The sequence below is a fragment of the Cervus elaphus genome, chromosome 26, assembly GCF_910594005.1.
Source record: "Cervus elaphus chromosome 26, mCerEla1.1, whole genome shotgun sequence".
NCBI classification, from domain to species: domain Eukaryota; kingdom Metazoa; phylum Chordata; class Mammalia; order Artiodactyla; family Cervidae; genus Cervus; species Cervus elaphus.
Genome location: NC_057840.1, coordinates 31,724,519 through 31,736,589, shown reverse-complemented (window position 1 = coordinate 31,736,589; position 12,071 = coordinate 31,724,519). Strand labels below are relative to the sequence as shown.

The following is a 12,071-nucleotide window of genomic DNA, read 5'->3' as shown; positions in this document are numbered from 1 at the left end:
AATAATGCGCTCTGAATTCTAAACAACAGTTTACAAAACTCTTTGTGACTTGGCATGGTGGAACAGCCTTAGAGACCTGCCTGATGTTCAAATATGGGGCAAGGAAAGAAGATGTGGCCCCAAATGAAGACCTGCTTATTCTGTTACTCAAAATGTGGCAAGAGAGACTTCTCGAAGTGAATTTTACTTGAGGTAATGGTAATTACATTTTTGATATAGGTTTTAACCTGGATGTCTCTGCAACCCTACTTTTTATTTTCTTCCCAACCCTCTGGGATTGAAGTTAAATGGGTTAGTTAAATTAAGATATATAAATCTATCTCTATATAAATATCTCTATATCTAGCATCATCTGCCAAAGAGGAGGCTGATCTGAACTGGAACTGCTTCTATAGATTTCAAGGCTCATTTGCCAGTCTCCTTAGCTGGGACAGAGCGATGTTTCTAAGCCTGAGAATTCCTCTTTCTGTCTGAGTTGATCAATACATCTTTTTGCATCCTCTAGCACAAAAACCCAAATGTGCTTCCTTTTCTAAAAGGGAGCCTCTGTCTTGCTGGGATTAAGAGGGCAGAGTCCCATGACACAGTTTGCACTCAATTTTTGGCATCCAAAATACCTTCCCTCTTTCAAGAACTGTGGGCAGCCAGTCAAGAGGGGACAGTATTTTGGCATTTGGACTGAATATCTTACCTGCCAACTGGGCTGCTCTTAATACATTGTTTCTGAAACTGGGGGAAGAACATGTAACAGGAACAGGCTTTGTGCTGTCAGAACATTTTTGATGAGCACATCTGTACTGAGTTGAAGAGGAAGCCGACCAGCTGTGTTTGTTCACTTTCTCATGCACCAGTTTCCTTGGACTCCTGAACCCTCTCGGAGGGCAATTGTTACCTCTCAAGACTCATATTTCATTTCTTTACTTTATTAATACCATAACCATGGAATCACGCATTTTATACACAGTTGCCCTGACTGACATTCTAGCACTTTTCTCTCAATTACTCATCACCTTTTAGGCTTTAGTTCTGGTGTCAATCTTCTCAAGGAGGGGAGTGGAAATTAACCTAAACAGAGGTTCACGGGCTCCATATGTTCAAACTGATGCTTCTTCCAGGATTCCCTTCCACAATTCTATTTTCATTCAACAAGTATCGACTGGATAGCACCTGGACTAGGTGCTGTCCTCAGCTTCTCGGAGAAAATACTGAGTGGAATAGTCCTCTGGAAATAACCCGAGAGACCTCCTCCACTCCCCAAAGCCCAGTCCAGACCTGGAAAAGGGGCCAGAAGGAACTCGGGAGCCAGGCAGGGGGTGGGGAGGGCTTGGTGAGGGGAGCAGAGCGTAGCTCAGAATCCATGCCTCAAGCCATGGGGCCCTCAGACCCTTGTTCACAACCCCTGTACCCTTCTTTTTCCTTTAATCAGTTTTAATGAGCAAATCTGATCTCCTTTTTAATTTAGAAGAAAAAGAACCACACATTCTATAATAGGCTGTTTCCACAGAAAAAGAAGGGAAAAAGCTGTTCAGCCAGCTGAGAAGAAGACTTCAGTAGGATATTAAATGCTAAAAAGTTAATCAGACGGTCCCAGTCCCCTGAGGCTTGGAATATGAAGTTCAGAGTTCTATCCTTCATTCCTGGCATGTGAGGAAATATTTTCAGATAATTTCATAGATAAGCCGAGGGTGGAAAAGCTCTGGCTCTTAAACAGTAAAAACTTTTCTTGGCTTACAGAATCGTTTTAGAGTCTTGGGGGCAGAATTTTATGTAAATATCTACATAATTTTTGAATGTATTTTATGTAAATGATAAGTCACAAAAACACAAAACCTAGCAGAGGAATTTCTGCTTCCAGAGGCTTCCCAGTCCCTCATAATTCTGATCAATTCATCAAAGGCATTGGAAATCCCACCACCAAGTTATTTCATACCTGTTGGCTACCACGGTCCCCTCCCGAGTATTCCTGCCCAAAGGTCAGAAGGATACTTCCTTACAGAAAAACAGTCTTAAATTTCAAAAACAGACAGCCTACATACCCTGCCATCTTGATCCTCCATGAACGGAGCTGCCGAGTTGCTATCAGGCCATACGTTCGAATGTTCTCCAACTTCCTTTCTGACTCAGATCGAATGAATTCGCAGCGCTGATGTAAGGCTCTTAATAGGAATCTGTTTTCAATTCGGGGCAGATGTGGGACACTCTTGTAGCTCTAGGGATTATCAACTTTAAAACAAATCGCCTTCAGGATGATAAGTCAAGAGGCAGTAACTGCTTCCTGAGGCCTCCTTGGGGTTCCTTCCAAATGCTTAACATATAACACAAGAACTATGGCTCAAAAGAAGGTTTTGCTCCTGAGGTTCCCAGGCTTTAAAATGAAGCTTGCAAATACTCCTCAGAAACAAAGCTTGTAAATACATCTCAGAGCAATGAAACAGAAATTCAGATATTTTAGTAACATGCAAAAGTGATCAAAATGTCCCTGTCTCCCCCTCCCCCCGCCCCTTGCTGCCCTCCTCCCCCCATCTATCTTAGCACTGTGTTTGTTTCATGGATTAGAGTTTTTCCACAAATTGAAATTGAATTGTTCTGGTTCAGAGTTTTCTTGGCTCAAGGAAAGGAAGGGGAGGACTATTTCAAGACTTCCACAGAGAAACATCCAGAAATCAATTTAACACGATAAGTTTAATGTTCTACAATTAGCATTCCCACAGCACGAACTGCCTACAACTCAAAGCACGCTTGGTTCTGAGACACTCTGTAGGGTTGGCTCATCCACCAGGATTTTAGACTCACACACAAAAAAGATAGCTGTTGCTTAATATAGTTTAACCCAAGTTAATAACCCTGAAAAGAGGTTAAAAGAAACTACTAACTTACAAAACAACTGAGGGCAAAATTTTAAGACTATTAAATGAAAATTTTCAATGTTTTACATACAACTTTAAAATATTAAAAGTCAGTGTGTGTTTCCCCATAGAAGCAGACACAAATAAGTTTAGGTAAAAATTTGATCCCTGGATCGGGAAGATTTCCCTCGAGTAGAAGATGGCAACCCTCTCCAGTATTCTTGCTTGGAGAATCCCAGGGACAGAGGAGCTTGGCGGGCTACAGTCCATGGGGTCATAGAAAGTCAAACACAACAGAGTAGACAGACAAACAGACAGAAACATTAGTGAAGAGTTAGGAAATAGTCACAGTAAATAACATATTTAGAAAACACAGTCTATTCTTTAACATTAATGAGTGTGGCATAACAAAAAGTCACCTACCAATGAACACTAAGGACTGCTGTTTCTCTTATCTTCATAGGGAAAGACAGATTAAATTTTCCACTAGCTTACACATGTGCTAAATAACCATTAAGCAGCATTATACGGGGGCGTTAAGAATTCTGGATGGAACATAAAGAGACCTATCCCCAGATCTCTTTAACTAGAGTGGCTTTGGGCAAGCCACTGCCCAGGCCACAGTTCCATCAGCCGAATTAGGCAGGCGGCTTCTAGAATCCAAACTTTACATGTCAGTTATAAGGTTAATGCATTAATGATGCATTAATCAAGCCTTGGTAGAAAAGAGAAGGTAAAGGCCACTTCCTTCTTTTGTTTTTAAGAGTAATAATTAATGGCCACAAGCTGGACATCTCAGACAAAATTTTTTCCACCCTGAAACATATAAGTATGGTCATAAGGGAAGTTTCAGCTGAAAAGCTGGCTCTGAAGAGTAAAGAAAACTATTAATACAGCTTATCCAAATCAGACACACACACACACACAAACACACATATTGGCTTGATGGGTATGGGAAAATGGTAACCTAAGGCATTCCTCAGAATTCTTATCCTGCTCGTGGGCATTAATAATGTACTTACCTAGCAAATTTATTGGGATTCATTGATTGTTTTTAATTGAATGAAATAAGGAAAAGTCAGATTAGTCACTGTTAGTAACTGTTAGAAAGTCACTGTTAGTAAACAGTGAGTCGTTTTGAAAGATGGGGATAAGATGGGGAACATCTGGTGTGGAAGATGGAAAGTGTGAAGTGGTAAGAAAAAAAAGCAGGAATTATGAGTCTAGTTCTAGGGCTGCTACTGCTTAGCCTTACTGCTCCCTTAGAGGTGTCCATCTCCTCATCTATACAAGGAGGGCATTGGTCTTTCCACCCTCTTAGCTGCCCAATAATCAAAAGAGAAATTTTACTCAGTAGGATATAGCTTTTATTTTAGAGTTTGACTCTCAGAAGCACTGAAATCAAGACTATAAATTCAGTTCAGTGTACACCTGAAAACAACTATAGATCAGGCAGAGATCCACAGTTAATCTGTGATACAATCTTTTCCCCAACTGTGGGACATCCCCACTTACCTGCAGAAAAGAGCTCAGATATACTGGTAAAGTCTTATTTTTGTTGCTATTGATTAGTCACTAAGTCTGTCTGACTCCTTGCAACCCCATGGACTGTAGCCTGCCATGGGATTTTCCAGGCAAGAATACTGGAGTGGGTTGTCATTTCCTTCTCCAAGGGATCTTCCTGACCCAGGGATAGAATCTGAGTCTCCTGCAGTGGCAGGCGGCTTCTTAACTACTGAGCTAGGGAAGTCCAAAGTCCTGTTACATAGCATCATAATAATTAAGATTTCCTTTCAATACTTATTTACATTTCTCAGTTATAATTTGATAATACACAAACATTTAAAAAATCATGTATAATATTGATGTTGAGGGTTGAACTGTGTCCGCCACCCTCCAAATTCATAAGGTGAGGCCTAACCCCATACCTTAGTGGATGACCTTATTTGGAGATAGGGTGATTTAATCAAAATAACATCACCAGTGCTACTAAGCTGTTGCAGTTGTGTCTGACTCTTTGCAACCCTATGGACTGTAGCCGCTAGGCTTCTCTGGCCCCCGGATTCCCAGGCAAGAATACTGAAATGGGTTACCATTCCCTCCTCCAGGGGATTGTCCTAAACCAGGGATCGAACACATGTCTCTTACTTCTCCTGCATTGCCAGGCAGGTTCTTTACCACTAGTGCCACCTAGGAGTGGGCATGAATTCAATGTGATTGGTGTCCTTATAAAATGAGGGGAATTTGGACACAGAAACACACTTATAGGCAGAAAGCCATGTGAACAGGAAGACAGCCATCTGAAGAGCAAGGAGAGAGGCCTGGGACAGATCCTTCCTTCCCAGTCCTCAGAAGGGACCAGCCCTGCCAAAATCTAGATTTTGGACTTACAGTCTTGAAAACGATGAGACAACACATTCCTGTTGTTTAAGCCACTCAATCTGTGGAACTACTTTGTTACAGCAGATTAAGCAGATTAAGAACTGGCGTCCTCTGAACAATGACTGTGCGTTATCTCGTGTGCTTGTTGTTGTTTTCCAGTCATGTCTCTTTGAGACCCCATGGACTGCAGCGTGCCGGGTTCCTCTGTTCTCCACCATCTCCCGGAGATTGCTCACATTCAGGTCCATTGATTCGGTGATGTTATCTAGCCATCTCATCCTCTGTCCATCCTTCTCCTTTTGCCTACAATCTTCCCCAGCATCAGGGGCTTTTCTTTGCATCAGGTAGTCAAAGTGTTCAGTATTAGTCCTTCCAATGAATATTCAGGTGCTGTCCATGGGGTTCTCCAGGCAGCAATACTGGAATGGGTCACTATTTCCTCCTCCAGTGGACCACGTTTTGTCAGAACTCTTCACTATGACCATAATCTTGGGTGGCCCTGCATGGCATGACTCACAGCTTCATTGAGTTATGCAAGCCCCTTCACCACAACTAGGCTGTGATCCATGACTGTGCGCTGAGACTGGGTTGACAGTGGAGAAAGGCCAACAGCAGCAATAGTTTTGAAAATTAAAATTATTATTTTATTATTAAAATAAAATAATAATTTAATTATTATTATTAAAATAGTTTTAAAAATGCCCTCTCCATTCCAACACAGGACATAACACAACTAATTCAACAAAGCACACAAAATACAAAAAATAAAACCCTAGAGAAGTCCAGTGATGGGGGAGGATACCCACGACTCCGTTCTCATTCAAGGTACCACATGCTGACTCAGCTAAAGAGTTGGGGGTCACCTCTGTATAACCCTACCAGCTCTTTTATAGGGCATGCCAATCCAAGTATTTACAACACATCCTCTTATTAATCCTAAGAACTTTCCACCAAATCAGAAAAAATGAAGCAGTACTGTGTCATTGTTTCATATCACAAAAAGTTAGGCTACTTTGATTCTATTAAGGCACTTTATCAAAAATAAATGCAAATGCGAAGAAACGAGCATAGTGAATGCACATTAAAACAAGGATTATTATATAGAACAAGTTGATATAGTTTCCAAAGATTAGATTCAGGCCAGATTGTGCACCATTATTTTCAAATGCCTCATCTGGTGAAGTTTGGAAGTAAGTTTTATAAAACTATTATGAAGGAAATGCAAATATTCTGAACGTATATGTTAATTAAAGTCAATTTCCATTATTTTTTGTCTTAACAAGCTCAGAATTAAACATAGTCTCTAAAAAGTGATAGCATTTATGGCTCAAACAAAGCTGAGACAAAGGCAGGACTCAAACAGTGCAGGAAACAGGAAGAAGGAAAGCTTTTAGAGCTAACTACCTTAGTCAGGCAAGTGGATGTGGCCCCAGAGGAAATGAGATTCTCTAAGATTTAAGTTTTCAAAGGCAATGGCCTAATGCTCAGTGGGAACAGACAGATCAGTGGTTCTGGCAGAGTCTGATGCTTTCAACCAGTGAGGAGGAGTGGAATTATCTATTGCAATGCACAATTAGAATTGAGTTGTGTTTTGCAACTTGGATATCAGCTGTTGATTTTTTTTCCCCTTCAGGTTTGCCATAGTAACTTGCCTCCATGTTATTTACATTAAAGCTGATCTGCCTCATTTTCCCATGAGAGCTAAAAGTAATAACTTAGGTTTTATAGAGCTGTACAATATATATCTTTTGTAGGGGAAAATTTTAGTTATTCCATTCCCATTGTGCACACCACAACTTGAGTTTATTATTTTATTCCACACTATTCAAACATTTAGTCTTCTGTTCATAAAATTCGTAACGTTTCCCATGGTTTAGAGATGAACCAAGTGTGAAGATTTTAGATGATATCCCTTCTAACTCTCAGACTATGATTCAACACAGTATTTCTCCTAATTGTCTGTTGAGAAAAGGCAGCTGGAGGTGCTTATTGAAAATGCAGGCTCCCAGTGTCTTCATTGCAGGGTTGATTCTGTAGTTATGGTGGGTCTCTGGGGCTCCTGATCACCAGGCAAGCATGAGAAATATTTTATTCCCTGACATAGGTGGACTGTGGAATCACTTGGGGAGAAAAAAAATAGTACTCAGTCTGGGTCCACTCTTAGAGATTCTGATTTTATTGGTCTGGGTTGTTGCCTGAGTATCTGGATTTTTAGAAGCTTCTGGTTGCTTCTAATTGTGCAGACAGGGTTGAGAATCACTGACTTTGAAGAAACAACTCAGTTAAGTGAAACAGGTGTGAAAGCAACGTATACCATTCCCATTAAGAAATTCAACGTGCTTTTACTTCTTTATTTTATTTTGGCTGCACTGGGTCTCTGTTGTGGCATGCGGCCTTCTCTCTTTGTGTCATGCAAGCCAGGTTGCCTTGCGGCATGTGGGATCTTACTTCCCTGACCAGGTGTCGAACTTGCGTCCCCTGCATTGGAAGGCAGATTCTTAAAACCCTCAATGTGCTTTTATATACATGTGTGTCATTTGAATCCTTGACAATCTGCTGAGATGGGAAGAGTAGACCTCTTTCTTTTATAGACAAGCAAACTGAAACTTAGAGAGGTGAAGAGGCTTGATCGAGGTATGACTAGAAGCAAAATTGTGGAATTGCTGAGATCTGCCTTACCTATTCTACTACTTGCCTATGCTTCTTTGCTTCTTAATAGCTCACCAGCTGTCCTAGACTCCCTTTAAAATTAAAACAAAACCAGACTTTTGGTTGCCTAGAGCTTCCCTTACATCAAAATTATTATTAATAAGACTACGAATAACAGCCACATCAGCAGCTAACATTGGGTCCTTTCTACACATTGTTAAGTGCTCTGCCTACATTTTCTAACTGTCTCAAAGACTCCATAAGGTGGGTTATTATTCCCATTTTACAGATGAGGAAACTGAGGCTTAGAGACTAAGTGACTTGCCAAAGGTCACGTTCCTATGTAGCAGCCTTCTTATTTCATCTAAAGCTCTTCCTATTTTGCTTGCAGCCCACCAGATTTTGGCAAATGGCAGAGAGGAAAAGAATCTGATAAAGTAATTCAGAGAAAGCCATTATGGACAATTACAGATTTCCTGAATCATGTTCCCACTTCTAATGTGGAGATCAGATTTTTTCAGAAACTTCTAGAGGCCACCATTCAAAAACATGAGTATTCAGTTTAATAGAAGAATCATGGGTTACAGACTCCTAAATTACCTGCTTTGTCTGCTGCTTGGGTTAACACTGCCTTCCCAGAGACAGTCCATAATACACTGACAGCATCTGAAGGCTTGAGTCTGAGTCCCAAGTACTTTTTATTAGCTGTGGGGTCTTGAGACAGTCACATCCAGGATGTGGCTTAATGCTCTGAGAGAACCAGAGCCAGTTGGAAAATGAATCAATACTCTCATCTTTCTTTTTCTAAGGTTTCCAAAGTACTGAACTTATTTTCTTGCCCTGGATATGTCTGCTATTGTCACTGTTGCTCATGTAAACTATTATTATTGTTACTATATAAATAAAATATATGATACTAGATGCTATACAATAAAATGAAATATATATTATACTTAGAAATAAAGTGCTTTGTACGGTGCTTGGTAGAGAAAGCAAATATCCTAGACATCATCACTGTTGTCATCATCATTAAATTTATTACCTCTCCATTATAGTTAATCACTAATAGTACAGAAAAACTTATAGAAATATTAATAGGTGGCAATGGCTGTATATTTATTCCTTTTTATGTACAGAACATATTTTTCTTATTTAAGTGCCCAGAACCCAAAGTAAACCAAGTCAAGAATCAGGTTGCCTAAAAGTTCAAGTGGCAAGCACCTTCTGTTTAGCTACAAAAACTCTTTACAGAAATTAGGTACTATTTCCTGATGCTATAGAAAGAGCTGTAAAATAACAGAAACTCTTTATCCCTCTAATTCTGAAGATTGTCATCTAGTGTGGGGATCCTAGCTAACTTCCTGCAAAGTTATAGTTACATAAAGATTGAGGAGAAATTGTTCTTTTAAGTATACTATAAAGAGAATAAGGCTACTAGCTCAATTTTCAGAAGCTTATCCAAAATCACTGCGGATGGTGACTGAAGCCATGAAATTAAAAGATGCTTGCTCCTTGGAAGGAAAGCTATGATAAACCTAAACAGTGTATTACAAAGCAGAGACATTACTTTGCCAATAAAGGTCCATCTAGTCAAAGCTATGGTTTTTCCAGTAGTCATGTATGCATGTGAGAGATGGACCATAGAGAAGGCTGAGTGCCAAAGAATTGATGCTTTCACATTGTGGTGCTGGAGAAGACTCTTGAGTTTCCCATGGACTGCAAGGAGATCAGTCAATCCTAAAGGAAATCAACACTGAATATACATTGGAAGGACTGATGTTGAAGATGAAGCTTCAATACTTTGGCCACCTGATGCAAACAGCTGACTCATTGGCAAAGATCCAGATGCTGGGAAAGACTGAAGGCAGGAGGAGAAGAGGGTGACAGAGGAGAGATGGTTGGATGGCATCACTGACTCGATGGACATGAGTTTGAGCAAGCTCCTAGAGTTAGTGAAGAACAAGGAAGCCTGGCATGCTGCAATCTATGTGGTCGCAAAGAAGCATATGCTACTTAGCAACTGAACATCATCTAATATGTAAATCTCAATTTATTCAACAAATATTAACCGAGCAGTTACTGTGTGTGGCACACTGGGAATACAATGATGACCAAAGTCCCAACTCTCACCATGCGTCCTTTTTAGGTGGCACACAGACAGAGGACAAATACACAAACAGACTAGCAAAACAATAACTGCTAAATTTCTAAAAAGAAACCATCTTTGGGTTGAGATGGAGACTATAGCGAGAGCTACCTGCTTCAGGTCGAGCAGTCAGGAAGAGAAGACATTCACACTGGAAGAATATGAAGTCAGCCATTATGTGTGGGAAGAAAAACATTGCAGGCAAAGAAGTTTGTGAATGAGAAGTCTCTGAGATGGGGAAAAATGCTTAGTGCAGTTGAGAAATTGGAAAAAGTCAAGTATAATTGGAGTGGGGAGAGCAAGGGAGAGGGGGTGTGACACGAGGTCATCAGGTGATCAGGGGCTGGACCACACTGCCCTCTGGACCATGGTAAGGAGTATGGATTTAAGTCCAGAGGAAACCACGGAAGAATTTTAAGCAGAGAAGCAACATGACCTGATTCATGTCTCCATGTAATTCTTATCATGTGTGGAGAAAAGACACTGAAGACAATGATGACCTTTATCTTCCCAGCCAATACTTGTTAAAAAAGCAGAAATTATCAAGTAATCTCCCCCTAATTTTAAAGCAATCTTCCTTCACGTTTCTGGAGGAACAGTAGTTCATCTACATTCTAAACAGGATACTAATAGAAACAGCAAGCTCCAACCTGCCTAGCTGGGGACAGGAATGCATTTTGCAACTCTTGGTCAAAATTAAAGATAATAGAGTTATCTTTCAAGTTGCAGTCAGTGATGTGCATGTCAGTAGGTCTCTTCTTCATCAGAGAGAAGCACTGAGTTGAAAGTGAGCAAGATCTAGCCATATTCAGTCAGTTCAGTCGCTCAGTTGTGTCTGACTCTTTTTGACCCCATGGATTGCAGCAAGCCAGGCTTCCCTGTCCATCACCAACTCCCAGAGCTTGTTCAAACTCATGTCCATTGAGTCGCTGATGCCATCCAACCATCTCATCCTCTGTCATCCCCTTCTCCTCCCGCCTTCAACCTTTCCCAGCATCAGGGTCTTTTCCAATGAGTCAACTCTTCGCATCAGGTGGCCAAAGTATTGGAGCTTCAGCTTCAGCATCAGTCCTTCCAATGAACACCCAGGACTGATTTAGGATTGACTGGTTTGATCTCCTTGCAGTCCAAGGGATTCTCAAGAGTCTTCTCCAACACCACAGTTCAAAAGCATCAATTCTTTTGTGCTCAGCTTTCTTTAAAGTCCAACTCTCACATCCATACATGACTACTGGAAAAGCCATAGCTTTGACTAGACGGACCTTTGTTGGCAAAGTAATGTCTCTGCTTTTTAATATGCTGTCTAGATTGGTCATAGCTTTTCTTTCAAGGAGCAAGTGTCTTTTAATTTCATGGCTACAGTCACCATCTGCAGTGATTTTGGAGCCCAAGCATGTCACTGTTTGCAGCCCAAGTCTGTCACTGTTTCCATTGTTTCCCCATCTATTTACCATGAAGTAATGGGACTAGATACCATGATTTTGGCTTTTTGAATGTTGAGTTTTAAGCCAGCTTTTTCACTCTCCTCTTTCACTTTCATCAAGAGGTTCTTTAAGAGCCATATGGGACCCCATTAAGTCCCAGCTGGAGGACGAGGAATCCTGTGCTTCCTCATTTTGGACAGGTAACAGTAAACAAAACGAACAGGTGCCTACCTAGGATCACTTCCATCATAAAAGAACTCTTAGCATTCCTGATAAATATAAAAGTTAAGCCACTCAAACTCTACCAGGGCCAACTCAAAAATACATCTTCCATCATCATGTTCCCTTCTCTTTCCATTGTCCAGACAGGAGCAGGAAAACAATAAAAGTCAAACTCTCTTTACCCTAAACTCTCTTTTCAGGTTTCAGTTCAATGCAGAACATATTTCTATGGATGAGTTATGAACTCAAAAAATAGAGGCTTGTCATGGAAATGTAGACAGACGCCTCACTGCAGCCGCGCTCCTGGGCACTGCCATAGTCATCAGTTTTAATGAGAGCTGTTAATATCACCTCCATCAGAATGGTTGCCCTGGGCTGACTTTCTGGGCTGTGCACAGGTGC

At 40.8% G+C, this 12,071-nt stretch overlaps 1 protein-coding gene across 2 annotated transcripts in view; it reads right to left on the bottom strand.

The window, feature by feature from the left end:
• LOC122684220 (sterile alpha motif domain-containing protein 5) overlaps positions 1-12,071 on the bottom strand; it is a 981,181-nt gene that overhangs the window by 254,555 nt on the left and 714,555 nt on the right. The window contains exon 1 of one of the 2 annotated variants that reach the window (XM_043888224.1): positions 2,037-2,157. The exons of the other annotated variant lie outside the window; for it this stretch is intronic. Coding sequence (XP_043744159.1) covers positions 2,037-2,057 — 21 coding nt within the window. The 5' untranslated portion in view covers positions 2,058-2,157. Of the gene's footprint in view, positions 1-2,036; positions 2,158-12,071 lie in introns of those variants that run through there. 2 annotated transcript variants of the gene reach the window in all.